At 34.5% G+C, this 15,027-nt stretch overlaps 2 protein-coding genes across 2 annotated transcripts; both read right to left on the reverse strand.

The window, feature by feature from the left end:
- Positions 1-45: 45 nt before the first annotated feature.
- LOC138335144 (solute carrier family 2, facilitated glucose transporter member 8-like) lies at positions 46-6,143 on the reverse strand. Its single transcript, XM_069284092.1, has one exon. The coding sequence runs from the start codon at positions 6,024-6,026 to the stop codon at positions 4,650-4,652; it is 1,377 nt and encodes a 458-aa protein (XP_069140193.1). The 5' UTR covers positions 6,027-6,143; the 3' UTR covers positions 46-4,649.
- A 2,112-nt stretch (positions 6,144-8,255) lies between these two features.
- LOC138335145 (2-aminoethanethiol dioxygenase-like) lies at positions 8,256-10,347 on the reverse strand. Its single transcript, XM_069284093.1, has one exon. The coding sequence runs from the start codon at positions 10,320-10,322 to the stop codon at positions 9,570-9,572; it is 753 nt and encodes a 250-aa protein (XP_069140194.1). The 5' UTR covers positions 10,323-10,347; the 3' UTR covers positions 8,256-9,569.
- Positions 10,348-15,027: the final 4,680 nt, after the last annotated feature.

Consider the following 15,027-nt stretch of genomic DNA (forward strand, 5'->3'; position numbering starts at 1 on the left):
TTTATACAAGACTTTAAATTTTATTTAAAAAGACGCGCGAGAGATTAAATTTTATTTAAAAAAGTCCTGTGCGACAGGGGGTTAAACAGTGACTTAGACAATTTATCAGTATTCACTTACTTCCTGTAAGAAGAGGAACTCTCCACTTATTTCTAGGAAGAGTTCTTTGCTTAATATCAGTAGAGAAACAATAAACAGAGGGAAACAATAAACTTTTCACTTATCATCTGTGAAGAAAAATAAATCTTCATTAAATTAATCACTTTTGCTTGTAAGGTAATGAATTCTTCACTCTGGGGAAACAAGCTCTTCATTTGTTCTTATAAGAGAATTAAAAGAACTTTTCAACTTTTCTGCAAGGGGAAAGAACTCTTCATTTGTTATCAAATATTAACGAAATTCTTCTCTTCTAACCCACTTGATTAACTCTTTCACTAATTAAGGATGTAGTGTCCAAATAATTTTGATTATTTTCCATTCCCTTTGATAGATGGTCTAGCTCTCTCTACATGTGCCACTTTATTGATGTCATCATGTTTGTTACATACTAGTAAAAATGTACTGTAATGGTGGTGCAATAGATGTATGTTTTTGTTAGAGTAATCCCCCCTTGTTTCATGTCCGTTTCAGTATCAAATGTGACCGAAAGGTATAAATATATTTTTTGGCCATAATCTTTATGAAATATAATAAAAGTTTCACTTGCTGCCAAAATTAGCATCTCTATTTGTGTTTTATAGATTTCATTAAAGGCCCACTACCTTTCTGAAACATTTGAGTTTTAAAAATGGGATTTAATGCGAAACAAACAAGATATTATTTAGAGTCCCAAAAGTTATTAGCTTAACATAGATACTGCCCTTATCACTATCTAACCCATTTAATTATAAATTGAATCTTAATTTTCATACATGTGTCGTATTATGTTTACCGCTGCGATCCTAATTACATGCAGGCGTTACTTGATTATCACTGCACTGGACGGCACAACGGTGAAATAAATCTTGATTCAATGATTGTTAACATAGATAATGTTGGAAAACTCGCATTTGTTTGGTGTTGTAACCTCATCTGAGGCTATCAATACAAAGTTTCTTGTTATTCTTCATTTTTCATTTTGTTTCGGAAAAGGTAGTGGACCTATTTAATAAGTACATGCAATTCTAATTCATACAATATTGATGTTGCACAATATGCCATTATTACATGGTCATGTAATAAGATGAAAATAAAGTTTTCAAAAGTTTTTAACCTTTTATTTTTCATCAAACCCAACAATACATACATATAAATTTATTAGAATTAAAGAGGAACATTTGCAGTAAAAAAAAGAAGATGAAAAGTTTTATATAAATTTCACTTCTGTTGGTAAATAAATTATATATAAATATTACTGATAATAATAAAGTACTGCGATAATGAAAAGTTAAATACACATTTCTAAATAAAACCGTGAAAATAAATTTCACAGATTAAATATTTGGTTTTTAAGTAAGAACTTGAGAACAGAAACTGAATTTCTCTGTAATTTGTGCCACAAGATGAACAAAGATTATTTACACAATATTTTGACTTCTGCTGAACCATCCTCGATACTCCAGGGGTTCCGATCACTTACGATCTCTACACCCCTGGACTATCTCATAGTAAATTTGGAGGCAGCTCAGCGGAAAACATCTCAACCAATCACAGGCCTTCAAAGATTTCCTTACAGAGAATACAGAGAGAGCGACGCCCAACATCAAAGCCACACAGTCAACCACAGTGTACTGCTATACGGCTCTTTTGATGTACATCAAACGACTAAATTACCTGTTCTGTTCAGTTGGTTCCAATTTTTCTATGAGACAGTCCAGGGGTGTAGAGATTGTAAGTGATCGGAACCCCTGGAGTATACAGGATGCTGGTGAATGTCTTGAAAGTGATGCAAATAAAAAAATATGATATTCTAACATATATCAAAAATTTCAGCTTTTACAGCAAAACTCTTAAGAGTAGCTTAATATCAAGAGCACATGTAGAAAAACTCCAACAAAATACATTGTATCACAATTTACGTTTTTACATCAAGGTAAGGCATGGTTATTTTTTCACATACGTTGTACATGTATCTGCAGTGTGCAATAATAAAGTAGACTGTACTTACTTAGTAAAAATTATGAGATCTAAGTAGTAAAACTAGTGCCATAGTTTAAAAGACCTTTAATATCATCCAACTCAGAATAGCAGGAAAATTTAAAAATAAACACACACTTCTATATTTTGCAAATCTATCTTGGATTCCAAACCATATGTTTTGGATTTCATAAGTCAGCTTTGATAAATATTACACTATTGTATTCTTTTCCTCTAGGAGTGATTTTATTATGAAATGTGAGATCTTGATATAGGTACTTGTTTGGTCATTGCAATCTGAAAATTCTAAAGAGCACAGTCTAACAGTCTACAAGGTATATTTTGCATTAACTGAATCTATATATTTCATACTATTGTATTTCCATCCATTTCTAGATATATGTGTATGATAGAGTTATTATCTCAGGGATGATATTTTCGCAATTTCACAAAACAATATGATGGCAAAATTTGAAATGGGAAATATTGAGAAATTATCAAGTCATATTACTAGGGCTTGAAAGAAAGACTGCAAAAAAATTTAAAAAAGAAAAAAACCCAAACAGCTAAAATTTGGTTTTTATGTTTTTGTTAAAATCTCAAAAAATTTTACAGCATAGGGGTCAGATAATAAGATATCAATGATACAGTCACTGCATTACAATCTATATATATTATCTATTAACAACATGTTACAACATACTGTAACAGTTTGGATCAGAAACGGATTTATTGGGATAATAGGCAAACATTTGCATACCCATTAATGAAGAATAGATAAATATTTACCTGTAATGTTGTGAGAAAGCAAAATGCTTCTGAGAATTAAGTTAATAAATTAATTACATGATTTTTTAACGATTTCATTGCTTCTTGGAATGTATGGATACAAAAAAAATAGAGCCATTTTAGATCATATGATTATCTAAGGTAGTCATGTGTTACACTGCCAAAGTCATGATTTAACAAAAACACTTGTCAAATATAGTTTTAACAACAGGGACCCAATCTCAATAACCTTGAAAACAACCCAGTCCACATATATATAATATACAGGTACACCGGTACATATTCCTGGGATGTTTAACAGTCAATTTCTACCAAGGTAATAGCCCATCTGTCAAATGAAGTTCACAATTTATGACACATTTTCATAATTTATATACGAAAAGTATTTGATAAACGTAAAATGCAAGTAAAAATATACTTGTATTACTTCTTTTAGCATTTAATGATAGGAGATGAATATCAAATGATGTTTATATATGTGGAGATGATAATATTGAAAAACAGTAAAACAACAAAATTAATTATGCAGGAAAAGCAATAATTCATATAACATATATATACCCCCTCATAAATCTAGTATTTTGGCATGTTACTTTGAAAGTTTGTGCAAGACACCTATGTATGTCCAATACCACTTATTAAATTCCATGTACTTTGCAACAGCATTGCTATATTTAAGCATTGATGTCACTATTTTTTTTATTTTATCGGGGTATGAAAAAAAAATTGTTTGCAAACTGTGTGAATCTGCGTAGCGGATTCTCACAAAAGTTTGCAAACATTTTTTTTTCATAACCCGTTAAAATTAAAAAATAGTGACATCAATACTTATAATTAATTTTATACTCTATTTGATAAAATGAAGTATGTTTAAATGTAACATTATAGTGGTTTTTCAAGGGATTTTTTTTCCGAATCAATACGCAACGTCAATGTCTCTATTGTGACGTCACGATAACGTCGGAGTTTCGCGCCATTCTCTGATTTTTTTTTCATAGCGGTATGCAAAAAAAATATTGGCCAATCAGAAAGCCAGATTTGGTATGAAAACAAAGAAAAATTTATTATAGAAGTGTAAAATAAGACTATGCCAAAAGAGTATGTTTGTACAATTATGTCTTCCATCTTTGTATATTACAGAGTTGTCTGCTCTTGTGATTGTACAATCAAATGTATGAGTGAAAATATATGATATTTTGCACACAAAATAATGATGTCTAAATTGTTACCTATCAACAAGGGCAGGTAACTCTGTAATAGGCAAATACAAAATGTATAGAAGAATACAAACCATCTATGCATACAATCAGTACTGATAAAATATAGCACTGGGAATGCTTAGTTAAGAATTGTTTTCCCACAAGATAGGTCATAAGATTTCTTAATATTGCCGGCCAAATGTTCTCGTAAGTTTGTCAATCCAGAAGGTTATATTTAACTTTTCTTTTAATGACTAATTTAAAAAGGCAGAAAATTAAATTACAGACCATACATATACAGTGTAGATGTAGATCTATATCAAACCACACTAGTTTTAGCTTAAGGTCTTCATACTCATCTTGGACCCAAAATGAAAATTGTAAATGCAAGTTCATCTTTTGAAATCAAAATGTTAGTAAAAGATTCAAATAAATGCATGGAAAGTTCTTCACCCATGAGTGTTAATGTTCTGATCAATAGTCAAGAGAAACAGGTTAATTTTAGTATTTTTTTCCTTAAATGGCAAGTCACTTGACACACCAAAATTAACGCATCATACTTCGTCCAAGAAAGTACAGCTCAATGTCTTCTAACGACTTTCCTTTAGTCTCTGGCAAATGTTTATTCACAAACATCACAGCAAACAAGCAACATACGCCAAATAACCAGAATGTTCCTGCTTGGCCAAACACTTCGTTGAGGACAGTAAATTCCTTTGTTATGATAAAGGCTGTGAACCAACTAGTAAATGCTGCCAGACCACTGGCAGTGCCACGAGCCCTGGCGGGGAAGATTTCCGACATCACTAACATAGGTATGGGACCCCAACCGAGTGAAAATCCAATAATGTACAACACCAAACTTGTTATTGCAAGCCAACTCACATTTTGGGAATTTATCATAAAGTACAGGCCAAATAAGCCACATGCAAGCACCATGACTGAGCCGGCAATAATTAGAAGTTTACGTCGTCCAGCTCTGTCCATCAGGACACATGCCACAGCTGTGGCCACGACCTGAACAGCACCAATAATTACTGTGGCTTCTGCACTCTTTTTAAATCCAGCACTATTGAATATTGACACGGTATAAAACATGACAGCGTTGATGCCACTGAATTGCTGAAATGCCATAATGGCAAGAGAGATACATAACGGTCGCAGCAGTTCGGGTTTCTGGAACTCAGCGAATGAAAAAGATTCTTGGGTATCTAGTCCCTCCTCAATATCACGACATTCCTCCTCAACAGCAGTATGTGGTCCCCTGATTGTACTTAATGCTCTCAAGGCTGCATGTCTTTGATTTTTCATCAGAAGCCATCTTGGTGTTTCTGGCAGGAAAAACATAGCAATTATTGTTGCAAATGCGGGAAATGTTCCAATAACTGCCAACTTGCTCCAGGTAAGTGTCATGCCACTTGCGTAAGCAATCAGTATCCCTATGGTGATTGAAAGCTGTACACAAGATCCTAGTAAACCTCGAAGGGACTTTGTGGCGATTTCTGCAATGTAAACAGGGGCACACACAGTCGTCTGTCCACTGGCCCATCCCACTAGGAAACGACCAATATATAGTGGAGTTACAGAATGTGCATTTGCCATTATCATGCCACCAACGGCAAAAATAATTGAGGAAAAGGTGATTGTGAATTTTCGTCCTAATCTCTCGATGCTATACCCAGCAAACGGACCTCCAAATATTGCACCAACTGTCAACAGAGAACCAAACCATGCCGACTGCGATTTACCATCTAATAAACCTGCCTTCTCAAGATCTGGGATTGCTGGAGAGCTGTACCCAATGGTGAACCCGAAAGAAAGTGTTAATAAACATGTGCATGCAACTGCAAAATACAGACGTGTCGGCGAACCTTCAAATTTGGAGTTTGTCAGTCGCGGTGAGCCATTCTCGATGGACTCCATTTTGGAATACACACGTAGCAATCACTAAGACGCTTGAAAGATGGAAATAGTTGCCGGTTAAGAACTCGCAATCCGGAAAAAAATGATTTTTTGTCGCTATATCAATAGAGCTTTATGTGTAATACATTCGGAATACAAAATACACGTAGTTTAATCTTAAAACAGTTAATGACTTTTTTATATTCTACATTCTACAAAATGGTCTATGGACACCAAGGACGTATAAATCCTTGATGGACACAATACTGTAAGTGAGTCCAAACAAGTATTTTGACGATTTTCTGATAAAAAAATTGTTCCTGATAGAAAAAACTACTACGCAAATTTCCATAATAAGAACGAAAATCAAATTATAATAGTGTACAACCGATCACAGGGACCTGGCACGGTTTTTTAAAACTAACAGTATACATATATATATTATATTATCAAGGGTATGAACTCGGCGGTCGAGAAAAACGGACCTATTTTTCTAAAACCGTGATTATTTTAATACATGGGCTCTATACAGCATTGACGGATATCTTACCTTAAAGAAAAATAATATATCTTTCCATAGAGTGCTTAATTTAGAGAAAGCGTTCCGAGAGAAAAATGAACATGGCGGTGACGGTTAAAGTAAGTGAGCTACACGATGTTTAAATTGAGTTTCTAGAAAGTACGGGTTATGAAACCTCCAAAGGAGATTGTGGATGAACACAGTTATGGGTACTGTTTACCACCACAAGCTTAGATTTTGTGATTTTGGCTTGGTTTTTAATGTACCCATTAGAGCCGAGACGACATTTCGACCGGACAGGGAAATGTCTACCTAGCATATTTTTCATAAATTTCCCGATTCATCAAGTCATAACTTCGTCAATACTTGGCCAATTTTGTTCATCAAGTACTCAATGGAAAATAAATTATTTCTCTTTAAGGTAAGATATCCGTCAATGTTGTATAGAACCCATTATAAACAATAATCACGGTTTTAAAAAAAAAATAGGTCCGTTTTCTCGACCGCCGAGTTCATACCCTTGATACTATAATATATATATGTATACTATTGGTTAAAAATTTTCGTGCCAGGTCCCTGTGCAACCGATGACAAGAATATTGATACTGCAATGCCGAGAATATTGGTTGTTACAGCACTAGTCTAGAATATATTATTTTAAATCACGAAAAGTGTTTTGCTTTAATGTCATAGTTAATCATTCAACTATAAATCAAGCCTTGGCCTCGGGATGTCACACGGGATTGATTGGGTGCATGGTCTCAAAAATGCAAATGGTTGCTTTCTCTAGATCTATAGGTAGTAGAACTAGATTGTGCTCATACAATGTAGGTCAGTGATCAACACATGTACTTGTTCTTAAGAATCAATATCTTTTGATAAAATCAGTCAGATACTTATAAACTATGTCTCTTTTTGTATATGGGACACCGTTCCTACATGTAAGCATTGACATAGACAACTACATATAGTTAGTCATCGTAAAATTACCTCATGATCAGTAAAGTGTTTCGTAGAATTTTTCTGTGCTGCTCAAACGTACTCTGTAGAATTCCTAAAATATTTTGTGTTTTAGAGAGAAAAACATCACTATGTTGTCAAAAAGAAACATGTAATCAGTATAGGCCTACTTTTTATAAAAGTAGCGGCAATCCAACTTCATTTGTTAAAATTCAAGATGGCCGCCCTTTACGGTCGGCCGTTTTGTATACTCTGGCTCTGATACCAGACTTAGGCCGTTTTCGATTATGCGGTTTGACTGGTTGGACCTAGTTGCTTGTTTATTAATTAAAGACGGACCTGATGATTTTATATTGTTTTCAGACGAGCCTTGACAAAGCCCTCACAGGCCTGTATCAAAAACTGCAGGTCCGTCAGGATTTATATTTGAAATAATGACTTCAACAAACGGTCGAACCGTTTGTGCCGAATAAACGAAAAAGGCCTAAGACATTATAGCAGATTGATGTCTGGTACATTTAACTACACAGTAAATATCTGTCACAGTGTCCTAGTCTGGTTTCAGAGCCTTATTAATAAATGAAACATGAAAAACTTGCCAATGTTAAGTAAGTTGGTGTTGTTATGCAGACTGTAAGATGTCTCTTCCGTTTGATATATTGATTATATTCAGAAACGTATATATGTTTCTGATATGTATAAATCCAGTGGTACATTGCAACAAGCACTATAATGAGCAAGAGGTCACTTGCCACAAACAACACATAGCCTTATAATGATTTAAAATGATCACAGACAACTTTAATATAGGATAACTTCAGTGACATCATATGGCACCAAAACTACAAAGCAAACATTGTATTATACAAAATCAAGAATATTGCTGACGGAGGTACAATATATATACATTGTATATATCGTATTACAACCGTAATACAGATCGTGCTATCAAATAGCATATCGAATACTTAAATCTTAACATACTGAATCTTAAATCTTAGCATATAAATCGAATACTTAAACCTTTCAATGCATTTTAAAGAAGTGCAGTTATTATCATTTGTGTGTAAAATAGAAATAACATATTTCATCACAATATTAACAGTAACCATGGGATTCTGTGACTGGAAGTGTTTGAATCATCTACGTCCTTGATCATAGCAACTAAAATTAATTACAAATTTACAATAAATATCAACAAAACCATAATTGATTGTATTTCATAATTAAAAAAAAAAAAAAAAAAAAAAAGTCTTGCAATTACCATCTTACCAGCTATAATGCTTTATACATGGGCATTCAATCAATATTGCCTAAAATGGTCACTATGTACATGTATACGTCTGAGGAACTACATGTACGTATATTATTTATATGTATCACATGCAAATTGTTACCAGTAGTTCAACTTCTACATTATCTTGTCTTCTAACTTTATTTAAGTCGGAAGATCGGCAACTGATTAGTAAGCCAATGGTTAATGGTTCGATCCTGACTGAATGGACGGCGCCACCCTAGCTATTTATATGTTTAAATAATCGAATGGATTATTATTTGAATGTCAGGTGAAATATTCATTGAGGAATTCCTGAGTTGTTTAAGTAACATCCCTGACGTAACAATACCTGAAAAACATTATATAATTTTGGCTGCGTGATAGTGTAATAATATATTTAACAATAAAGTGAAAGTGACTTTTTCAAGACAAATATACAAATGGTGTGTCTTATTTAGAAAGACAGAGATGGATTTGTTTCACGATCACATACATCCCTGACCAAGATTGTTGTCTTTTGCGGCGAGGCAATTAACATTATTGCATGGATCTCCGAATTTTGATTTTCTTCAAAGTCCTCCTGTAGTAGTTCAGAGTCCATATCAACAATATATGTAATTGCAATAGAGAAAATTGTCCTCACTTCAAAATATATATTCTGTACTGTAGCGAAATCATATCTGGATGATCTTCATAATTCCCTCCTGTCACTAAATCATGAAATGGGCAATGAAAGTCTCATTTGAAAATACGTCATGTAGTTTAAAATTATGGACTGAGGGCTAAAAAGATCTGTAGACAAGCAGGATTAATTAATGTTCAAGGAAGGTCCGGTATAGTCCATCGTATCACACCAGAAGCTATGAGGAGGAGGTATACATCGGAACCATCGCACTTGTCCGTCAGTACTCTCAGACGCAGAACCCCCGGAACTGTCCTGGTAATACTGACATACTCTTTCACCGGTAGTGTGATCGTAAGGTGGCGCTAAAATGTCAATAAATGCTACAGGTCCGTCCACCGATATCATCTCGTGTACATTTCCAGCTGAAGGCGACAACACACATGCAGGATCGTCCTTAGTCAGAGTTGTACTTCCGTGTGAAATCACAGGTGAAAATTGAGGCTGTTCTTTTTTCTTGAGTAATGACATTACCGACTTTGTGTTCTGCTCCAAGTGTTTTGGTATTTCGAGACCGGCTGGAGAAACAGGCGAAAAGCTATTAACACGAACAGTGCCTTGTATGACTTTGCAGATGCCGTGCATGCCTGGATGATTATGTAGAGGGATACGACAACCTTGTCGCACGACAAAAATCCCCATCGAGAGGACACGATCTTCCCAAAGATGAACATAAACGGCAGGGGCCACATCACCTTGCTCGATTTGTCGCTGGGTTTCCGGGTCGTCGTGAAAACTGAAATTTACATCAGTTGCTGTTAATTTTGAAGCTAACACAGTGACTTCACGTAGGTGATCATTAAAACTACTTGAGCCCATTGTCATCCTGGAAAACAGCTTATACGCAGTTTGGAAAACTTTCTGTACGGGGGCCGCCATTTTTAATACAACTAAACGCAAAACGAAAGTAGGACCGGACTAATATTTAAGGAGTCATGCACCGTATTTTCATCAAAATTCGTTTAAACGATTTTCCATTTATTTATTGTCTGACGGCAACTTACAGACATGTTTAATAATTTTTCTCTTTTATTTATTTCAGATGTTGAAATGACTCTAAAATTATATACATGTATTATGGGCAATTAAAATTATTTATGGTCCCGTTGATCAGTCTAACGTTACAGTAGCTAAGCTAATACAATAAGATAGTTTAATGATTAAATATACATATATATGTAAGATATAATATATAATAAGCTGATATATAAACGGAGCGTACTGGTAGTTCAATTTCTACATTTTCCATCACGAGAGGTGTCTTCTCAAAAAAGGCCCAATTGATTCTTTTGTGATGCAATTTTTAAAAAGTAATTGTTTCGATTTCTGTACTGTACAAGAATTTGTTGATATTAACAGATGCACATACATGTTTATATATTTTCTCATATTTGAACTTTCTAGTTTAAATGGGTTTTAATAGTATAGATACCTGTATTAGGATAAATTGAAATCACACATTTGAGTGATAGAATAACAATATGTTTCAGGAATATAAATGTGGAGGTAACCATCCATCCTATTATTAACTTTATTAATAATAATATTACGTTTATAATTTCATATCTTGTTAAAAAAACTTGTAAAACGTTTAGAAAAAGGTCTATTTCAAGAAGCCACGTAATTTTATTTTCATTTCCAAACATGTTATAGGAAGGTGTAATATCATTTGTAGAATTCTTTGGATTCTTTTAAAACGATATACATTTTTTAGAATATTAGAAACATTAATATTACCAAGATGACACAGATTTTTAATGATTTCACAGAACACATTCCAAATTGTGTTAGGACATTGTGGAAATCTCCGGCGAGCGTCTTTATGTGTTTTTATATTATTATTTCTTATCGGCATCAATACAAAGTCACAATTCTTCAACATGGAGTTCATCAGGGTTGTATCATTTTGTCTTTCTTTTTTTCACTTATTGCAGCGCATAATGTAATGCAATCTGATCTTTGAAGCATGCAGGAAAAATAGGGTCTTTTGTTTCGGTGAAGATGGTGCTGTACGTACACATACCAACCTCGCAGTTCGAGCTTTGCCCTCGATTATTATTAGATTTAACCATGTCGGCATAATACCAGTTTAACATCATCAATTATTAAATATCCCTATTTGACTATGGAATACTATAAAAATGACATGAGAACGTGGAATAGCGCAGCAAATGTGTGATTTAATCATACATTACGGTCCCTCTGATAAGTAGTGTAAAAACTAAGTTCAGACAGCGGAGACAACAAACAAGTCATGACCAAATGCCTGTACTCAGATTGTCATGATATCACCATGATCACTTGATCGTCGTCCAGAAATGCATTTTGGTTGGATTGTGACGTCACAATCATTGTGACGCCATAGCTACTTTATCTTGGATACCGCAATACGGATTATTCGCACGTTTTTTACCTCTCGCTGAAATACATCATTTCACTCTACAACGGAATGGCATTTAACATATTTCAGAAGAGTTCAAGCTGTAAAGTGGCACCACTATTCGTGCCTAAAAATTTGGACCAATTCGAATCACGGAGATGCCCAGAGGAACTCTTCCGAGCAAAGAAGGGATTCGAGCAATGTAAATTGAACTTCCTGACCACTGTGGTGGACAAATGGGATGAACAGACCTTAAGCAATGTGTCCTTTTATCAACCAAACTGTTACCCACAGAAAACCACAGCTGACTTGGACATCTCTACCACTGACAAAGATGATTTGGACCGGACCCCCCTGGCATCTATTGGACAGACTGTGAAACCAAGAAAATTCCGACCACGGAAGATGATTCGGAAACTGGTCAGCAAGCAGAAGAACAAAGTTACGACGAGGTCACAGTAGCCATGAAACAAAACAATGTACAGTTATTCAATTTAATGATTCACTTGACATAGAGGACGTGGCTGCTTATTTTGTATTGTGAAAAATGATTTCACATGGAATCTTCTATATTTGCAATATCTAAAATGATATGTTGGCAACTGTAATGTTAACTTTGAATGAAAATAAAGACAACAAAGTATTTGAAATAGTGTTTGTTTGTAATTGATAATGTCCATATACTAGGTAATGCTATGACCCGAATCATGGGTACATTGTATATGGAAAGACCGATCTAGCAGGCAATGGCTAATGATAAACGTAAATTCTCAATGTTATTTTGAAGTTTGGGAGGCTGCGACAAGTGGAAGCATTAAGGCTTGTCCTGTTATAACGATATTTCACTGAAGCGACCTGTCATTGCCCAATGATAACGAACAGCGCATGGCATACATGTATATCCCTTAAGAAGTACACCACAACGCGGGCTACATACTAGTAAACAGTTTCAACAATGAACATCTACTATAAATTATACACATGACAGTATACCCTGGTTATGTTAATGAGCTGAATATGAACTTGGATCATTTTTAGACGTTTTAGGGGCCCAGATAAAAAAAAAACCTGCAAAGTTATACCCTACTAATATTATACACGCTGTCAGTATATATGTTCAGCATATAATACAATACGCAGCATGTAGAGTATGATTTATCTGTACCCCTAAATCGTCTTAAATTACTTTTATGAGCACGGGTTGGTCCAAAATTGAATCCCTGTGAACAAGCCTAGGACAGGCTGTATTAAAGGCCCACTATCTTTCCGGAGCAAAATTCAAAGGTTTCTAAAATATTAAATAACATAAGAGAATATGTATCCATTGCTTAAGGCGAGGTTACAACATGAAGCTTATGCAAAATATCCTGCGTAATATAATATACAGTTGGGTTTCATTTTCGCTGTTTTGCCTTCTGGCGCAGTGATGATCAACTTCTGCGCGGTATTTAGGACGACGGCGGGAAACATAAGACGACCCGTGTTATGAAATAAACATTTTATTTATTCGAATTAAAATGTTCAAAAGGTGATGATGAGTGTAGTATTAACAGTAAGTTGATAACTTTTGAGACTTTATAAAATTAACGATCTCGTTTTGCATTCCCATTTAAAAAATTAAAAGTCGTTTCGGAAAGGTATAGTGGCCTTTAATATATTACTTTACTGATAATACTTTACAAAGGTTGCGTTTGGAGGAGATCAATGTCTTCTTTGGTGTCCAAATCACGGTAATAGTCCATAAATCCAATCTGCAGTACATTTTTGTCATTACTTTGGAATATTCCTACGTTTAGCTGTACCTCACTGCTCGTTGTTTTCCGTTATTCGTTTAACGAAAATTAACATTTCCAGCGAGTGCATAATATAAAACGTGTCATGAGCTTAATGTATATAGTTGCCCTGGTTATAATGTTCCCATAATTAGAATCAAACACCTGTGATTAGACTCTGTTTACTGGATACGTCTCGGCCAAGGGCTTTTCTCACAGGGGAAGGGAAAAAGAGAGAAGATAGGATCCCATATGAATTTGTCTTTCACGATCTTACAATGCAATAAAACACATACAATTTACAATGACAGCACGTTTCAGACCTTGCCAAAACAGTACACGTAAGTGCTGTTATTTCTGCAATTCAATTAAGATTTTTATAATAACCGAATGAAGCCATACGTTACCGTTGTCGACTCTCGGAAAGAACAGAAACATGTTGGGTTTTTTTTATCTGGAAAGGGGTCTTATAGAATCACCCTGCCGTCAGCGTTTGTAAAGTTTTTCATGCAAATTATGAAATTTTCTTATCCGCAACATCCGACACAGATTTCTACATTAATATCTGATTTGCAATGATGCCAAATTTAATTGTAGCACTATGTATTGCCAATCGTATATTTAAGGGCCCATTACCTTCCGGGAGCAAAATATAAAGGTTTCTTAAAAAAACATTAATAACATCAGAAAATGCGTACCGATGACCTAAAATAAGGTTACGACACCAAACATATGCAAGATTTCCTGCGAATATATGAAAAAAGTGGAGTCAATTCGCTGTATTGCCGTCTGGCGCAGTGATAGTCAACTACCGCCCGGTACTTAGGACGACGGCGGGAAACATAATACGACCCGCGTTATGAAAATAAACATGTTATTTATTTTAATCAAATCGTTCAGAAGGTGATAATAAATGTAGTATTAACGGAAAGTTAATAATTTTTGCGACTATACGAAATTATCGATCTTGTTTTATATTCCCATTAAAAAAATTTGAAGCCGTTTCGGAAAGGTAGTGGGCCTTTAAAGGAACAAATGCAGGATTTTGTGAATTCCAATAACTCCAATACCTCCAATGTTCTCAAAGGTTTAAAGATGCTCCATCGCCATGACAGCCAACAGAGCATAAATGATATTCATCATTTGAACAATAATTGGTGTTTAATCGTATATATATGCCTAATTAACACCAAAAATAATATAAAATAATTCGTTTCGCTTTTGGTACATGCGCAATCTTTTTCGGGATTAATTATTTTTCATATTTTAAACTTGAAGTAAAATTAAAAGCTCAACCTTTTCAATGGTGATGATAGTGTAAAGTACTTACTTTTGTAACTGACGAAAAATACTAAATCGTCTGCTCCTGATTTTTATAGTGAAAAAATACCATTTGTCAGCGATGGAGCATCTTTAAGATTTAAGTGTAAAT

The sequence above is a fragment of the Argopecten irradians genome, chromosome 11 (assembly GCF_041381155.1).
Source record: "Argopecten irradians isolate NY chromosome 11, Ai_NY, whole genome shotgun sequence".
In the NCBI taxonomy this organism is placed as follows: domain Eukaryota; kingdom Metazoa; phylum Mollusca; class Bivalvia; order Pectinida; family Pectinidae; genus Argopecten; species Argopecten irradians.